At 33.0% G+C, this 20250-nt stretch overlaps 1 protein-coding gene across 4 annotated transcripts in view; it reads right to left on the reverse strand.

Moving 5' to 3' along the window:
• Positions 1 to 20250, reverse strand: part of ASCC3 (activating signal cointegrator 1 complex subunit 3) — a 377280-nt gene that overhangs the window by 162430 nt on the left and 194600 nt on the right. For all 4 annotated transcript variants that reach the window (XM_024248504.3, XM_024248503.3, XM_054557910.2 and 1 more), the window contains one exon: positions 5253 to 5387. In XM_024248504.3, the coding sequence (XP_024104272.2) occupies positions 5253 to 5387 (135 nt within the window). The remainder of the gene's footprint in view (positions 1 to 5252; positions 5388 to 20250) is intronic.

Raw genomic sequence — 20250 nt, forward strand, 5'->3', positions numbered from 1 at the left:
TGTTCCTAATATTTCTTCCACCAACCTGCTTACTGCTTTTTACAATTCAATATTATTTTTTATTGTTCCAAGCATTAAGTTTAATTTTTGTCTCATCTATTATTGTTTTAAACTGTTATCCTCTTCCTCTTCAAAACTCATGGGTAAACATTTACAGAATGTCTACCATGTGTTAGGCAAGGTATATGTTAGCTTATTTATTACAGAATTTTTTTTTTTTTTTTTTTTTTTGAGACAGAGTCTCCCTCTGTCACCCAGGCTGGAGTGCAGTGGCGCGATCTTGGCTCACTGCAACCTCCGCCTCCCAAGTTCAAGCGATTCTCCTGCCTCAGCCTTCCCAAGTAGTTGGGACTACAGGCATGTGCCACCATGCATGGCTTTTTTTGTATTTTTAGTAGAGACGGGGTTTCGCCATGTTGCCAGGCTGATCTCAAACTCCTGACCTCAGGTGACCTGCCTGCCTCGGCCTCCCAAAATGCTGGGATTACAGGTATGAGCCACTGCACCTGGCCACAAAAATCTTAAAATATAGGTATCATTGCCACTTTGTATGTGATGAAATGTGGCTTCAGGATGTTAAAAAGGCAGAGTGTGTAAATCAACGTTAAAACACAGGTTTGCTTAGATCCAAAGTTTTTATTCCGTATGAGGTTATCTCCCTTTGAAAACAGAAAAGTCATGGTCCCAAAAATGCAATTAAGCAAACAGTTGTATTTTTTTTTTTTACAATTTTGTTTGATTTTATTTAAAAAATACTAATAAACTTTTGACATCCTATGTGGTGGTAACTGACAGTAAAATTACTATATTAGCCTCTAAGAGGAAAAGAGGTTAAGATATGGCAGGGAAAGAATAAACTCTGTGAAGATGATATTTTGCATATATTTAAAGTAAAAAACAAAAGAGAAAGAGGGCTATTAACCATCCCTGCTACTACCAAGTCTGTTATGCTATCTTTAGTTAACAGATACCATCTCGGAAGAGACGATTCTAATCTTGGCCATACTGACACTGAAGCTGCTCATGCAAAATTAAAGCAAGCTGTAATAGTAAGCATCAGATAACTAAATCAAATTGGCATTGATTCCAGTTGCCATTGATTTAGGCAAAGACTAAAGCTGAACTTATAAAAACAAGGAAATGATTGACAGATCTACATAATAAAAAGTCAGAAAATTATACTTTAAAGCAGCTTGAGGATACACATTACTATTGGATTCTTCCTCTTTTTATAACTTGTTCAATAGATATTTTCAATAACTACAGACACAAGGCTTATTACGTGGTAGAAATTCTACCTAAAAGACAGACTCTTAACTTCACCGATATATGTAAAAATACTGAACTCACATCAGGGCCATAAATCAGAAACATATGGTAAAGGGATGGGTGGGAATACTCAATCCCTATGAGAACAGTTAAAGCCTGTTAAAAATTTGTCCCTAACAGAAAAATTTGATTTGACTGAGATCTCAAGTAAAACAGAATCTGAAAATTCTAACTGAAGGATTCATTTAACTTAAAATTAAAATCACAGTGAAAAACAATGGCTTAATAACGAAAATACATGCATCTTTAATTATATACTTACTTTTATAAATATAAACTGCTGCTATTCCTTGAGGCATGTTCTATTTTATAGAAAACAGTGGTTTCTTAAGACACAATCTTTGAGGGGGAGAATATAAAAGTAATAAATATATAGGGTAAATTAAGAAAATTTTATCCATATTGTTTATTATCCTTTTGCCATTTTAAAATTTAGTTACTAGTATATATATTTTCTAAAAATAGATTTCTATGATAGGTAAAGTTTTATCATTGTTCAGTTTCCAAAATAATTTCGTACATCATTCTATCTGTTTCTCATGGTAAATAACTAGAATAGGTATTATTTACTCCATTATTATTCCATTTGATAGAAGAGAAAGTACGTTTCAGAAATGTTTAGATGTCCAAGGCCACAAACCTTCTAGAGGTAAAATCACAACCAGACCTTTTTGTGAATGTGTCCTGTTGGTTTGGGCATCATTTGTACGTCCTGAGATATTCCTGTGCCCAGGGAGAGCCCCAAGCTCCATTTCTGAAGGTTAAACTACTCTTGGGAGACTTTCCTTTCCTTTCCCTACGTTCTTGTTTCAGTAGACAAATCTGGAAATATAGGTAGTTTTTCCTTTGGGGGTGACTTTGATATTAAAGATGAATATTATATGAGAAGTCCTGAGGTGTAACTGTTACTACCAGAGAGAAAAGACTCATTTCAGTTGCAGCTAAGGCATAGAAGTAGCCTTATTACATGCAAATGTGCGCGTGCGCACACATACACACACACACACACACACACACACACACAGAAAAGGAAGATTTTCTTAATGGAGTTTTGTTATTTATACAAATAAAAATAAATTGTGTTGAATGAAACTGTAAAGAAGTGGTTTTAAAGATCTTAGTAAGTCAGGAATTGAGGTGATTACATTAAACACTTAGGGGTAAGGCATTACTGTGGCATGGTAGGGATTTAGCCACGTAACAGGAGGCATGAGGCTAAATTTCTATGTACTACTGTAGCAAATTTACCTTCTAATTAAATTTTAATGTTTTGGGTTCTTAATTTCCCATTTTTCAAAAACATGGGAAGAAATGTCTCCCACCATGATAATAGCTCCCTTGAAATTGCTAGAATGTTAATACCATTTAAGTTCAAAGGCACTTCAAGAAATATGAAGGAATGTACTACTAGCACTAGAAGAATACTCTTAAATTCTAGAGCTTTGAGAAAATATTGAGAAAGATGATCTTATCTTTTGTCATAATATGTACCGTGGAGGGTTTCACTCTTTAAAATCTCTCTTTAGGAGAAGTGAGGGATATAGTTAGGTTGAAGAAATGTTCTTCTATTTTATTAAAAAAAAAAAAAAAAAAGACTCCATGCCCTAAGGTCTTCAGAAAGTCCCAGATTGGATTTGATCTGTTTGCTTTTGAACAAACAGGACACAGTGTAATGAAAATGGTGGACTTTGGAGTCAGACTGGCTCAAATCATGGCCTCACTACTTAATATGAGATTCTCTGTGAAAATTATTTACTTTCTCAATTTTCGTTTCCTTATCTGTAAAGTGGGAATAAGAATCTTAAAGGACAGCACAATGGTACAGGTCAGATGAGAAAATTAAAGTGAAACATCTATTATAATGTCAGTCTCAGAGGAATAAAAGCTAAGAAAAAAAGTAATTCTGGGATATCTACTATCAGACAAATACTCTATGAAAGGGTGGGAATATAATGGTGAGTAAGATAATGTTCTTAATAAATGTGTGTGCAATTCATTTTTCTTGAAAAAAAAGCCCAATAATAGTTGGATCAGGATAAAAATCAAGTATAATAAAAATATAAAAAAGTTATAATAAAAATGACTAGGGATTTTCAAGTCTACCCAATTGTATCAAAACTTTCCGATTCTCTGTTATTTTTCTTCCAGCATAGTGATCTGTGAATTAGTGCTTGGTGACATTGCCTTAAATAAACATCATTTAAAAATGTCTCCATATAAATTATTATAATATGCTCTAGAATATTTCATACTATATTTGATTTACACATATGCCATATCAAGGGATAATACCAGCAATAACATAGATTGTAAGGATTGAATGAGTTATATAAAGTAATAAAAACAATGCCTGACACCAGTGACCACTTAATAAATGTTAAGCTTTACAATAACAACAATTAAATAATAAACTGCATTATTTAAATTAGCAATAGTTATCTGAATTGAGATGGATAAAGAAACCAGAAATCCACAAGGTGGCTCTCAAGGCTTGTCTTTTAAACAGCAGAGTTGTTTTGTATTTCCAAAGAAATGAAACAAGACTTATGAATACCAACTTGACTTTTCAAAGACTCTCATAAATTCATGATTAATAAATAATTGGAAGGACACAAAGCTGTACAATCTGTACAATAAATATTATGTAATAAAAGTAAAAAAATAGAAAATGAATAAATTTTGTATTTCTAAATTGAAAGAGACTCTGATGTTCAAAACAACTGACATCAGCTTAACATAGAATTTAAAATATCAATATAAAATGGTGAAATTTATAGTACAGTCACAATTAAATATGTTTTACTAGGATAATAAATATAAAAGGGCATAGCACAATGTCTGGCAGCTAGCAGCTGTTCGGTAACCAATCAGTTAAATCTTACATTGTATATATATATATATACGTATATATATATATATATATATACTTATATATATATATACGTATATATATATATATACAATTTAAAGTTACTATCATTTTATGCCAACAGATTTTTTATTTCATAATTTATTTTCATAGCTTTAAATCAGGAAGTCAGCATACTTTTTCTGCAAAGAAACAGAAAGTAATTTACAGTAGCTATCACAAGTACTCTATTTTTCTCCGGTAGTACAAAAAAAGTCAGACAATAAAGAAATTGGTATGTTTATGTTCTGATAAAACTTTAATTACAAAACAGATGGACACCTTTGGCCTTCAGGCCATAATCTGCCCAATCTTCATCTAAATAATTATCTGATATAGTTAAATAAAACCTGATATAAATCTTAAGATACTAGCAATACTCAAATTACCTAGAGGAGTGCTTCTTAAACTGTAATGTGTACAAAATCACCTGAGGATCTAGCTAAAATGTAGATTCTGGTTTGGCGAGTCTGGGTTGGGGCCTAAAGGTCTCCCTTTTTAACAAGGATGCAGGTGACCCCAAGACCTTTTTGTCCTTTGAGCATGTGTACACTGAGTAACAAGCTTGTTTACAAACTTTTTGGGTCAGAATTCCTTTACATTGCTTAAAAAAAAAAAAAAAAAGCCTATTTAGGTTATATCTGTCAATATTAACCTCAGAAATCAAAACCGAGAAATTTTAAAAAAGTATTAATTCTTTAGAAATATAATAATAAGCCCATTAGATGTTAACATAGGATATGAAATTTAACTGCATTTTATATTTTAACTATATTTTAAAGAGCAGGACTAAGCACTTCAATTATAACCATATAGAAAGGAATGATAAGTGTTATGTCATAGAGTGAAACCTTTTAATAAAAGATCATTAAGACAAGAAAAAAGTCAAGATTATAACATCATAAATCTGCAAAATTAACTTCTTGGAAATTGAGACCGTGGATCTTTCACATATAAAATACCCTGGATATGTGGCATGTTACATGCTTTACTTCTTGTCCTCTTTGTTTCTTACCTGTTTTTCTGCAAGTACATAGTCATGTCCTTGGGTAGGAAAAAAGAAGGGAATATGGCCACAATTTTTTGCTCTTTCTATTAGAGACATAGCTGTTCTTACAGTGGCATTTCGAGCATGTACAAACACCATCACCTGAAAAAAAGGAAAGCAGTTTATTTAATATTACAATTAATTAAATTACAGCTTAATAGTAGCCTGGATAACATTCCATATAAACAACTATTAATTTCTCAAAACATAATCACAAATTTACAAATTCTCCAACATATCCCTATTTTAGAACAATGTGTACATAGGAAAAAGACAAGTTAAATAAAATTTAGCTTACAAGTTGATAGAAGTTTGTGGAGTCTATAAAATTTGGAGTTTAATTTGTATGTTTCTCTTTTGAATGCATAATTCATTATCATAGTCACTTATTATAGAGACAGCATACAAAAATATTGAGAGCTTTCTCATTGGAAGATTACTACAATCAGTTAAATTTCCAGTTCCATAAAGATGTTTCAAGAAATTGAAAACAATAAAGAAAACTCTTCCTTGGACAAAATCATGTCTAAGAACAATCACTTAAAATACAAAGGTTAGGGGACTGCTGGAGACAAAAATGCTTCTGTGAAAGTACCTGGAATTCTCTGTGCAAGCCTTCCTGTGGAATTATTCATGAAGTGACTGAGGATATCTGAACTAGGGGGAAGGTGTGTGTCTGAATGTTGTGTCAAGGAGAAGTGGGGAAAAAATGCATCTTCAGGGACAGTCCCCAGTCACAGTGTGAATACAACTGAAGAGAGTAAGGGAGTGTTTAGCAGCCTGCCTTTGCTGCCTGTCAGTACCTGCCTTCTTTCCTCTGTAAGTTTCTTCTTTGGCCTCTACCTTACATCAGAATCAGCTCAACCCCAGCATTCCCAAAGAGCCATTAGTATGATAAAAATTATTTTCTCATATAGACTACTGCTCTTTTTCAATTTTATCTGGTGTGAATAAAAGCAACTTTACGTTGTTAACAATCTGGAATATACAATCTAAAGATAGTAAGTGTGGGTGCAGTAAATGACTTAAAGACAAGTTCCCCTAGCCCCTGCTTTCAACTAAATTCACACATCTACATCTCTGGAATCACTAAGATATTCTGCTTAGACCTCAAGCAACTTGGATGTCCTAATCCTTGCCCCTCTTCTCAATATCTCCCCTATACTCCTCTGTTAGTTACATTTTTCTGGAAGCTAAAACTTTGATGTTTTTTGCAGGCTATACATTTAGGAGGATATTCAAGAATTGTATCTAGTCAGGGAATTGATAGGCTCATGTGAGCTGACCTAAGTAAAAGAGAGGACCATTTTGAGGACTAACAGAAATGAAAAGGGGAATGAGGTCTGGGATTTGACCAGAAAGGAGACAGGGTGACACAAAGATATCTATACTTCTATAGAGGTATCTCTATATTTAAGCCATAGTAATCTTATGTCTATAAACTTGTCAAGGTAAGTGTTCCACATATGAGATGCTTATTAAAATTCACAGTAAAATCTCAGATAACAATCATTCAAGAAACTGGAATGCTTAAATAACTAATACTATTTTAGGTACATTCAAAGTAAAGGAGAACGATAATTTGTAGAAGATAAGAACTTCCTCAAAACAAAACAAAACAAAAAAACCCAAAATGTTTACGGAAAAACAAAAAGCACTGCAAGTCATCAGGAGAAATTTAATCAGCTAATTACAGTTACCAAGGGCATAAATCTTGAGATTTCATACTTTATCAGAGCTCTAACTTATTTACTGATACTAATATGTTTTGAAAGGAAATATGATCATAAGAATACTTTAAGGCCGGGCGTGGTGGCTCACACCTGTAATCCCAGCACTTTGGGAGGCCAAGGCGGGTGGATCACAAGGTCAAGAGATTGAGACCATCCTGGCCAACATGGTGAAACCCTGTCTCTACTAAAAATACAAAAATTAGTGGGGCATGGTGGTGCGTGCCTGTAATCTCAGCTACTCAGGAGGCTGAGGCAGGAGAATCGCTTGAACCCGGGAGGCGGAGGTTGCAGTGAGCCGGGATTACACCACTGCACTCCAGCCTGGCAACAGAGCGAGACTCCGTCTCAAAAAAAAAAAAAAAAAAGAATATTTTAAAAAGAGTACACTAATAGAATTTATTTCAGAAAGTTTTGCAGGTACTGGGACATTCTGTTTTCCTTCTTTTTCAACTAAGGAAAACAAATCTTTTGATTTTTGATAGGCTCTCTAGCTTTCATGGGCAAACATCTTTACTTCATAGATGTTAAGAACAGCCACGCAGGTTCAAATTGTGATATTTTCGTAATGACTGATAAACACTATTTAATGCTAAGATAGAAAATTCTGCTACAATAATGCCCTGCTGAAGATTCGTCAGTTCAGAATTTGTCCAATTCTATCATTCTATCTCTCGCAAATGGTAGGGACATTTCCTTTGTAAGTTTCTTCTTAAAGAGCAAGGCAGATTTTTTTTCTCTAATATAAAAATACATTTTACCACCCAGAAAACCTCATTAACCCCCAAATTAAATTTTAAGAAAATCGGAATTAAAATGAAGTTACTTTTTTGTTAATTTATTTATTCATTCATTCATTCATATGTTTCTGAACATGCATTAACTACCAAGTCCTGATAAAACTGCCATGAAAACGAGACACAAAGCTCCTGCCCTCATGAAGATGAGAATCTAGCATGATGAATTAAATAATCACAAAATATTTTTTACTTGATAAATATTTACTAGGCATGTATGTGTAAAATAGAGTTAAAAACAGAGATGAAAATAGACAAGCTGTGCCCCCTTCCATTAAAAACCTGTACAATTTAAGGAGAAAGATAAAATTGTACACATAACTTAGGCAGCTGAACCAAAGAGAAGATAACATGTGGATAACATGGGAACCCTAAACATGGAGCTACTTGGTTTTCTGCATTCATCCATCCCAAGATATTTATGCAGTTCCTACTATGGTGCCAAATACGGTACCAAGTGCTTAGTACAGCACCAGGGATACTATGATAACTATGTTTCAAAGCTCTAAAGTCGTACATTACTGTTATAGGGAGAAAATCCTCTGATAATCATTCCCATCATTCCAAGATTAAAGTTGCATAAAGGAGGCTACAGTTGTATTTGGAATATTTAATTTTGTTATTTTTAGTGTGTTAGCTTGAAGGAGTACATTCTCTTCTAAGGTTTCTCACAGTGAGACCTAGGGACTATTACATCTGAATCACTGCTGCTGCTTGTTAAAATAGATTTCTGGGTCCTCCTTTAAAGCCAGCTGAGTAAGGATATCTAAGGGAGGAGTCTAGAAATTGAATTATTAACAACTACAGAAATGATCACAGCATTACTGTGTGAAATTGGTTAATAATTAATACCAACTTAATTTTCCCCTCTGAAGCTGAAAGAGGATTAAAAGGTAAAATAAATAAAACCACCACTACGAAGATGTTTTAAGAACCCTCCTAATAATATCTTTATTTACCTATACATATGAAATATCAGGAAATTTTAAGGTATTTTATATAACTAATAAGCCCCAACATTATTTCCCAGATGGGCCAGGGTTTTATAATGCTACCAGATTTCTATTCTCCATAATTCAAATGCCACATTATGTAAATCCTGTTGAATTAGCAGATATGGAGAACATAAGGGAAAATAAAATACGACCTAAATCTTCATTAATTATTTCAGTCTTACTTGTCAACTTTTCATTTTGCAAATCATTTTCTACTGCAGCCAAGAGAAATATTAGTTACAATTTAAAGTAACAATTTCTTTTTATTAAGGAATCCATCTTGTTGTGTTAAGTAAAATGAACTCTTTTTTTTTTTTATTAAAAATTTCATGTGTTGAAGCTCAAATTGAAGTCATTACAAGGTTTTCGGTCTCTACAAACACACCTGATTTTATGGTTTGCTAATTTGGTTAATTAACTTAAATAGACTTATATGAAAATTACAAGTAATAGGACAGCATTGTTTCATTTGACAGAAATAACTCCAAATTATATTAGAAACACTTTTTGGTAACTGAGCAGCAGTTAAATTGGTGTGTGTTATTAAAATAAGAACAGAATAGTAAGATTAAGTCAATAATGATGGCAAATTTAGATTTTTATAAAACTGTTTATACTTTTATTTGAGTTTTTTAGGTTATGCATTTAAAAATATTTTATATACTTATTTTTAGTTTCAAAAGCCATTTTTTCATATTGTTTTATTTTTATTATGGAAGAGTTCACATAGAAACAAAAGTAGGCAGAATGTGGTCATAAACTGCAAAAGCCATTTATATTTAAAATATATGATGGAATCATTCCTGTACTTGGGAAAAAAAAGTATGTAAATTTGAGTTCTGGTCCTGTTATTTGACTTGTCAAAGAAAGCGTTCACATGAGATGCTGATTAAAATTAATAAAGGAGTAAAAGCTCAGAAAATAATGATTCAAAAAACTGGAATGCTTAAGTAACACATACTGTTTCAGGGTATATTCAAAGGAAAGGAGGACATATTATTTGAAAAAGATCTGAAAATTCTTCTTTGGAGTACTGCTAAATATCAGTGTGAGTTAGAATAAATTATTTAATCTCTTCAATTCTTATTTCCCCCAGAACACAGATAAAGAGTTACAGTGTATCACAGGATTACTATACGAATCAAAGGATATAATGTAAGGGAAAACACTGTGTTTAGTAAAATAGTGGCTCTAAAATTTTAGAAAGCTTCAAAATCACCTGGCAGGCTTGTTAAAAACACAGATTGCTGCTGTTTCCCTCAGTTCCCTTCCTGACTATATAGGTCTGGGGCAAGCCATGAAACTGCATTTCTAAGGAGTTCAAAGATGCTAATATTATTGTCCAGAAACTTTGAGAACCTCTGTCATAGCTGGTAAGTATTAGCACCATTATTAGGGGAATAAACATAAACAAAATTAATTTTGCCTAAAAGATTAAACAGACCAGTATACAATTGTTATACATTGACAACTATGCACCTATTTATTACTCATTTACATGCATATGTGCATGTGTGTATGTGTATTTAACATCACACAAAACAATTTAAAACACTTCCCCTTTAGCAACCTTTGTAAGGGGGTTGTGAAAGATGAACTAGGAATAAAAAAATTGGTAGGAATATTTAATGTGAAATCTTGAATCAAACTCTTTTTTTTTTTTTTTTTGAAATGGAGTCTCACTCTGTCACCCAGGCTGGAGTGTAGTGTTGCGATCTCGGCTCACTGCAAGCTCTGCCTCCCGGGTTGATGCCATTCTCCTGCCTCAGCCTCCTGAGTAGCTGGGACTACAGGCACCCGCCACCACACCCGGCTAATTTTTTTGTATTTTTAGTAGGGACGGAGTTTCACCGTATTAGCCAGGATGGTCTCGATCTCCTGACCTCGTGATCTGCCCACCTCGGCCTCCCAAAGTGCTGGAATTACAGGCGTGAGCCACCGCGCCCGGCCGAATCAAACCCTCTTTTCTAGGAATACTGCTAAGAAGTGAAACAGAATGGATATATCTGAAAAAGATACAACAACATGGCAGACAGATGTCCCACAGAAAAATGTTGCTGAGAAATGATGTTTTACATTATATGGCCCACATGGCATTGGCTCTTGCAAAAGCTGAGGCTTGGGGTAAGGAGGGTCATGTCCTGGCAGTTTATGTTTTCATTCTAACCATCACAGCCACTTATCTGCCTTGCTCTCAGTTCTTCTCAATTTTCTTAACCCAGGCTCTTCAAGAGAATTAAGCCCTAAAGACCTACATAAATAGTGATTTAAAAGTGTGTGGTTCCCTGATCAGCAGCATCAGCAGCAGCAGCAGTGTTCCTGAGTCAGAAACTCTGAGGGTGGGGCCCAGCCATCTGTTTTAACAAGCCCTCCAGGTTATTCTGATGCAAGTTAAAATAGGAGAATCCTGTATTAAGGCATCCATTATAAGTTAAAAAAATTATTAGCTTTTCCTCTGTGCATTTACAATAGTTCTGGCAAATACCATCTTCTGAAGAAGTGGGAAAACAGTGTTGTATGGTCTGAATGGGAATGCCACTACACATATATTTATTTATATCCCATGACAGCATGTAGGCACAGAATAGTTTCTGCTGCTGTGATTACATTACCACATTTGTATTATCAGGTAGATACAATTTTAAAAGATCTTGTTGTGCATGCTGTAGATCCAAGAATCATCCATAGTTAGACACTACAAGTCACTACAGAGTTTTTGTTTTAGATCACAGTGCTAGCCAGCTGAAGACACTCGAGTCATCTGACCACATTCTTATTCTTCCAGTACTTCTTCTATCAAATAACTTTCCATATTTAGTTATCTGACTTCTCAATAGGGAGCAAAGAGCCTGGCATACAGCAAATACTCAATGTGTCTTAAGTAAATATAAGACATTGAGCCCAATCAAACACACTAGCCCATCACAGCTAATAATGGCCATTTCTGCTTTTTAAAAATAATTTTTGTCTTTTATGTATACTAAAAACATGGGGCTGTTGTGAGAAATAAGACAATATAAACAAAGCATTTACAATAGTGTGTGGTACATAGTAAGTGATCAATAAATGTTAGCAGTTGTTTATTAGAGTATAATTTTGCTCCTTATAAAATTAGAGTATAATTTTGCTCCTTATAATACACTGTATTAATTTTTTGATAGGGTAATATATTTACATAGTTCAGAATTAGAAAGTATAAAAATGTGCACAGTGTCTCTACCACCCTTCCCTCTAACCTAGTAGCCACTGTGTTTCTTGTGTGTCCTTTGAGAGTTTATGCACATATTTAAACAACTACAAATTCATAATTTTAATCCCTTTTCACCATATGGTAGTAGATTATACACACTGTCTTTCCTTTTTCACTGAACCATATTATCTTGAAGATCTCACATCAGTATAGTTTTCTCATTTACATTTTACAGTTGCATAGTATTCCATTACATAGAAACATCAAAACTTATTTATAATAACTAGTCCTTGTTTGATGGGCAATTATGTTGTTTCCAATCTTTTGTTATTAAAAGCAACGTAATAAATACAGAGTGTATACAGAGTGTACACAGAGTATAACTCTGTACACAAGTCATTTTACATGTTTGTGAACATATCTGTTGGATACATTCATAGAAGTAGAATAGTTAAGTCAAAGTATATAAGACTTTACTGAACTATGTCCCTATTCTGAATATAATCTGTTTAATTTTGGGGCTTTATTCTTTTCTTATCAATTTGTTGGTCCTTTTTGTATATGAAAGATAGTACACTTTGCTCCTTTTTCTGTATTGTGAATATTGTGTCCTAGTCTGTGCTTTATCTTTTGATTTTTACTTTTGATATCTCATTCATACAGACATAGTTCATTTTTTCTGTACTTAAATCTCTCTCTCACTCTCTCTCTCACACACACACACACACACACACACACACACACACAGACCTGATCTCACACATATACACAGAGATGTCCATAATATACTGCTAAGTGAAAAAATATCCATTGAAGAAAAATTTCCATAATATTATCCTGAGTGTGCTGTTATATTCTATAGAGATGTATGTGAAAGTATATGTTTGAAAACAGAGATATGGACACCTTCCAAATTAGTTATCTCACAAAAGGAAAACGGGATTTGGTGGGGGATGGGGAAACAGAATAAAAAAAAATTTTTTCTTTGTGTGTCTTGTATCATTTGTCTTACCCATTGAAGCGAATCTTTAATAGTTTTTTGTATGTTTGTTTGTTTTTTGAGACAGTGTCTGTTGCCAGGCTGGAGTGCAGTGGCGTGATCTCGGCCCACTGCAACCTCCGCCTCCTGGGTTCAAGCGATTCTCCTGCCTCAGCCTCCCGAGTAGCTGGGACTACAGGTGCGCGCCACCATGCCTGGCTTAGTTTTCATAATTAAATATATAAATTATTTTGAACAGGAGAAATAATTGATAACAATGAGGTTATAATAATATATTCATAATATGCTATGGTAATAAAATAGTATATTTGCTATGGTTATTTTACTGCTATGGGTTTTACAGTACAAAGCCAAAAAAACACATATTTAGCAATGTACTTAAAAGGGTGATAATAAAACTTGTGGTCTAAGTGGCGAATTTATATTTTAGTTTACCTGGAAATGCTTTAGGAAGAAAAAAGAGACATGACCTAGCAGAAGAAATCAACAGCAGTTCAAGGGAAAGTATCCATATGTTCAAACACAGAAGACAGCAAATTCATATGGCGGTCAATACAGACTTTTTACAGAAATGGACACGTGGACAAAAATAATACCACCTGAAAAGGTAAAACATAACCCCATAAAAAATTATATACTAAGATAAAGGAAATCATTCATTTCAAGGCTCAGAAAAAAAAAACCTGATACTACTAAAAGAAATACCTGAAAAATTATTTTTGCGTTAGAGAAGTATTTTAAACTTAACAGAGAAAGGCCATCATGGTTTAAAACAATATTGATTTTAATAAAGGAATAGATATCACATGGTCAAAAAATATGTCTTGAAGAAATATTTTTAAAAAGTATGCAAACCATGGAAAACACCTAAAGACAATCTTGGAATTGTAATTGATAGGACAGAAGACAGGATAATTTTAAAGTGGTGGAGTTATTAAAAAAAAAAAAAGCAGCCACAGGAGCTCTTGATTCTTTTATTAAAAATGAAGCTGAGCAAGAAAGCATTTAGATATGTATATCTGAGTAAACTGAGTTAGTATAAATATTTGAGATAGATCTTATGAAAAAATCTTAGATTTAAACATTTTAAAATATAGTTTTGTGGCTACTGAATTACCTGAAAAGTTTATACATTTTTCATAAAATTTCATTCAAGAAATAAAAAAGAAACTCTCATACCTACATGGAAGAGAAGAACATTACTATTACGATTAAGTAGTTTTTCCTGGCTGCTTCCAGACACAAGTGCTGTGATGCCTTACCCTTTTGGGCATCCAAATAATTCAGATGCCTCTCAAGTGTTTATCATTGCCTATCTTTTATTTTTAACTATTTTTGTGTTTGACTTAGCTCCTCTGCTAGTCTGTGATCATCCAACAATTACATGACAGGCACTGCAGACATATAACGGGCTCGCCTAGCACTGGTCCCTGTGCTTCTGAAGCTTATATCTAATTATATGGTGAAGGACTGGAGTCTAGGAAGATAATGAACACAGAAGCCACCATTCATTACATGAAGAACTATAGGAGGAAGTAACCAAAAATCAATAAATACAATAATGTAGAAATTAATTAGGATCCTCCCTCTCAAAGATGACAAAGTACTTGATTTTAAAGGTCATAACACTCTAAAGTTCTTCATTATTGGCCCTTTGTGTGTTATCTCTCTGAACTCTTCCTGTTGTTTAAAACCTTCATGCATTTGTATATTTCCAGGACGTTAGCCATGTTTTTCTCTTAGTTCTCCTGCTGACTGCATCTGTGTAAATTCTATAAATCTACAAAGCCCAGTTCTAGTGATCCTTCTCCAATCTCGCCAGGGAAAATTAACCACTCCCATTACACATTGTTCATACTTGCACTCTGTGTAATCATAAGCTTACATAGCTCACCCCGATGTTAAGATTAATCATAAAAGACACCATTTATTGGGTCATACTATGTGCTAGGCCCATTACTAGGTACAATACACATGTTATCTTACTGTTAACCACATGCGAGGTAGGTAATTGTATTCGTATTTTACAGAAGAGAAAACTAAAACGCAGAGCATTTTAATAATTTGCCACTCATTCATAAGAATAGGGAGTTCATCTCAGATTTGCCATTCCAAAGCCTACTTTCTTTCCATCAAGTTATATCTCTTCCTTGAATGCTGCCTGAGGGCAGGGCTTACATTTTGCTAATTTTGAGGTCTACCTACCAGCCTTCCTGCTATCATCCAATCAGTGGACGCTCAATAAATATTGCTGAAATTACAATGTTAAAAATGGTCAGTTTTCACAAAGACCACATACTTTTCAGCAGAGATTTGAATTTAAAAGTTTATAAATTATAATAGCTTGTAGGCTGAGTTAATACTTTCCATTCACACCTTTATTAAACTATGAGGTAACAAGCAAACTTCCAATTACTCAACTAAATAATTTTCATGGATAGTTTTATTTAAATTTAACAGCAAACCTCCCATTGATATTTAATCAATTAAAATTGCTGCTGATTAGTTTTTTGATAGTGTTATAGAAATACATATATGCATATTTTAGTGCTATTACAAGGTGTAAAATTTGTGATTTAAAAAAGAAATTACTTATAAGCTATTCAGAAAGATTAGCTTATAAGAAAAAAAGATATAAAAATTCTAGACTTTGAGGTCAAAACTGTCTTCTAAATCTAAGCTACCTACATTAAAAATTAATCAAATGTATTAACCAAAATACAGTCTTCCCTTGGTATCCATGGGAGACTGGTTTCAGGACCCCTTGTGGATACCAAATGCTTAAGACCCTTACATAAAATGGTGTAGTATTTGCATTTAACCTACGCACATCCTTCTGTATACTTTATATCATATCTTGATAATACCTAATACAATGTAAATGCTTTGTAAACTGTTATTATACTGTATTGTTTAGGGGATAATGACAAGAAAAAAAGTCTACGTGTCCAGTACAGATGAAACCGTTCTTTTATTCCTCAAATATTTTCCATGTGAAGTTGCTGAATCCACAAATGTAGAACCCATGGATATGGAGGGCCAACTGTAATGTACTACTGAAGAATAAAGGAAGCATCCTTACTTTGGATAAAGGTAAAAAAATTGACACTACTACATTTGGATTACATCAATAAAACTATCATTTAGTAAAAATAGGGCTAAAAATGATAAATGTTAAAATCCTCTATTAATCACGAGTGTATCAATTTGCATTTAACAACCAGCACTTATTATTAGATATTCCTGGCAACCAATCAAATTACTAACGCACATGAAGACATAGTTAAACATTTATTAGATACGCCATGAAAATATAAGCTACCTCAAACAGGGTTAATTTATGCTGCCCTAGCTATATAAGACTGTATAATTCACTGACTAGTCTTCATTCATGAAGTTATGTAAATAAGCCAAGGAAAGTAATCCACAATAGTGAGATGTGGTTCCACAGCTCCAAGCTATGTAATTAGATCCACACTTGGCAGTTCAGAGCCAGCTCAGGACTCTCATGCAGCTCTTCTCAAGAAACCCAAGCTTTTAAGTGATAAATAGTTTCAGGTTATTATTACTGAATTATATACAGAACACTACTCTGAATGTGAAACATTTCTTATAAATTTCACTTAAAAATCATTTTAATATTTATCAGCTTGTATGTTTGAGTTGAGGAGAGCTTTAACTGCTATATTTTATTAAAAGAAATCAATAATACTTTACATCTCCTAAAATCTAAAAGATACCTGTTATTAAAAAGTATAATTTAAAAAACCAGAGGACTAAGTGTACATTATGTACCGTGACAGCAAAAATACAAGTAGTCATATTTCTAAGCCAACTATAAAAATATTATCTTACAACCAATTCACCAATATAGCAAGACGTTGTACAATATATTTAGAAACATAAGACATATTTCAGCAGTCTCTGAAATACTAGGACCACAGAAAATAGAACAAAAAGTATAGTTTATTAAGTATAAAATTTTAAAACAGTAAATATTTTGAATGCATTTCTCCTTTACTGTAAATTTTTTCTTTAATGAAAACATTGTTTTCCTAAGCATATGTATTTTTTGGAGGTAATATAATTTATGTCATCCAACTGATGCTTGAATAAATTTTCTATACATTCTTAATATGCATTCAATTAATCTGAGATATGAATTCATTTTTGCAACTTATATTTATAAACATAAATAACTTAATACAATAATGCTATAAATAAATGTGTATTTTAACCTTAACATTTTCTTGAACATAGACTATGTTATAATTTTTATTTGGTATTTATAACATACAAAAGAAAATAAACATAATCATACATGTTAATTTTACTTGCTCATAATTACTTATACAAATTTAATATAAATCAATTGTTTTTGTTTTAGAAAAATTTTTTAGCAATCTAGACTAACTTATCAAATTCTTACCTGATGCCAGACTAATCTATATAACATATAGACTTGTGCTGAATATCAACAGTGTTTAAGAATCAAGTAGACCTATGTTCAAATCATAGCTTAGCATTTATATACTAGATAAACTTGGGCAAGTTCACCTGCACTTCAATTTTTATCTGTAAGATGGAGATAACAGTACCTGCCTTACAAGGGTGCTGTGGGAACAACAAACAATAATTACAAAGAACTAGGAAGAAGCCTGGCACATGGAAGTGATCTATTTGGTAGGACAACGTTTAGCTGTTTTACAGAAGTTTTTCTAACACTCACCCCAGATTTATTTGTTAAACTTCCCATTCACTGGGACCAAGACCAATACTGATCTATTTGTGGCAAGAGGAAAGCAAAACTGAACTTCTATTTACATATAACAATTCTTCAAATATTTGGAAACTGCTATCAGATCTCCAGTATGACTTTCTCTTTCTTGAACTAAACATCACCAGTTCTCAATGCTGTTTTTCATAAATGATGGTTTTTCATGGTTTGACACCATATGAGTTCTATGTACTTTATACTTCTTCAATACTAAAAAGTATACATTCAAGCAAGATAATTTGCTGAAGAAATTTTTAAAAAAATTTATAAATGCTTCACGTCTAAAGTGTTCTTAGCTTGATGATATGGTTTAATATGATTATATTTCCAAAAATATATGAACTTGAACATCAACTACAGCTAGAAACTTGAAAAAAATTTTAGTAACTTAAAATCATGAAACTACAGATCTTTCACCCACACTATTGAAAATTTCCTGAGGCCTCAGATTTTCTAGTTGGAATTTTAAAAATTATTATTTTCTTTTTTTCTCTTGTTCCAATTGGAATTTATAAACATATTCTCTGAATTGTTTTCTCTCTTTAGGGCATTAAGTGGTTAAATGAAGATGTCAGTTTTGTGGTGGGAAAAAACTTTGAAATGGAAGTGAAGAAGCCAAGGTTCTAGTCTCAATTCCAAAGCATAAGCATATCTCACTTTGGGCATAGTATTAGGCTTAGTTTTCTCATCTGTAAATAAGCAGTTGGACCAGGTGAACTTGACGATGCTTTAGAAGATTTAATGACAAGATCAACATAATGATGATCTATTAAATACCATCTTTGAAATACTTTTTTTATAAAATAAAATTATTAGGGACCTGATCAGAAGATGTTAAAAATATGATTTAATAAACATAACCTACAATTTAAGGAAAAAATTAGAATATTATCCATTTTAACTTTTAAGTAAGTAATATAACTCAATAGTATTTTTGGCAATGATTCAAATTATAAAGACAGAATATTTATATAATGATATGAATTTAAGATACATATATATGATGACTATAGGGTATATCTTCCTTATATCATATTTGATGATAAGTTTTTGATACACTCATAACTATTATTTATGTTAAAAGCATTTAAATTGAAAACTTGATATTGTTACAGGTTTTTATATAAAAGCATTTAGCCAAACCAACAAACTGAGGTGTTCAAGTTTTGGTCTGTATAGTGAAGATAGTATGAATTGTGAGAGTCTCTATATGCAAGGAGTCCACAATCAGTGAGAAAAAATAACAAAACTGAGGGTGGAAAAGCTGTGGGGAAAAAAAAAAGCTTTCAAGCTCAGTGCTGGTTTGTAGAGTTGGGGCAGCATTTTCAGTTACAGATCTGTCTTATTATATATGCAAATACTTGACTTTATACCTGATTAGAGAAAATGGAGGAATCACAGTTGTTCAATGAATAAAAGATATTATGTTTGAAACCATATAGTACACCCAATCAGTATTCACTTAGTATAGACAATTAGTGTTCAAGCTGGGATTTTAGGACCAAAAGGGAAAACTGCTGATTTGCTTGGTCCAATGCATACATGACAAAGTAGATGAGCAAACTTCATTTCTGTAACAAAAATGAAATTGATACTCCATATGTGAAATATGTCTACTAAGTATCACCACATAACAGAAATTACTAATCTTTATGTAAATTTTGAAAAACTAATGCTGTAAGGAAGCAGTTTAAAAAATTTTTTTAGCTGCGGAATTTGTTCTTACAACAAACTCTTGTAGCAGCTCAATATATTAAAAATAAATAAATAAACAAAAAGATTAAAGCAACCGAAGTAGATCTGAGAAAAATCCACATCTCTTTTCTCACTTCCAAATAGCACACTTCTCCCTACTCCTAACCTCATGACAGCAATTCCTGTGACACCTCAGAGCAACTTGAAGCAGTCTAAATATTACAGGTATAGAAGGAAATCTTCTAGTGGAAAGGGACTGTGGAAAATTATATTTGCTCTTGGATAAAAGTTTGAAAATTCTAAAATCTCATCATCCCTTTCATTTTCCTGAATAATATTTTTGGGAAAAAAAAAAGGTAAAAATTTCTATTTAAAAATAAAACAGTCCAGGGAGGTGGCTCATGCCTTTAATCCCAGCACTTTGGGAGGCCTAGGCTGGAGGGTCACTTGAGGTCAGGAGTTTGAGACTAGCCTGGGCAACAAAGGGAGACCCCATCTCTAGAATAAATTAAAAAAAAAAAAAAAAAAAGCTAGGCACAGTGGCAAATGTCCATAGTCCCAGCTACTTGGGAGGCTGACATGGGATGTGGCTTGAAGCCCGGGAGTTTGAGACAGCAGTGAGCTATGATCACACTACTACACTCTAGCCTGGGTGACAGAGGAAGGCTCAATCTCAATCAATCCATCAATCAAAAATAGAACAGTTTCATTGTTTCTAAAGAGTTTATAAAACCATTCCCTACTAAAGGGACTAGGTGTGTTTGCAGAAATAGTTAATTCC

This window comes from Pongo abelii, chromosome 5 (genome assembly GCF_028885655.2).
Source record: "Pongo abelii isolate AG06213 chromosome 5, NHGRI_mPonAbe1-v2.0_pri, whole genome shotgun sequence".
NCBI classification, from domain to species: domain Eukaryota; kingdom Metazoa; phylum Chordata; class Mammalia; order Primates; family Hominidae; genus Pongo; species Pongo abelii.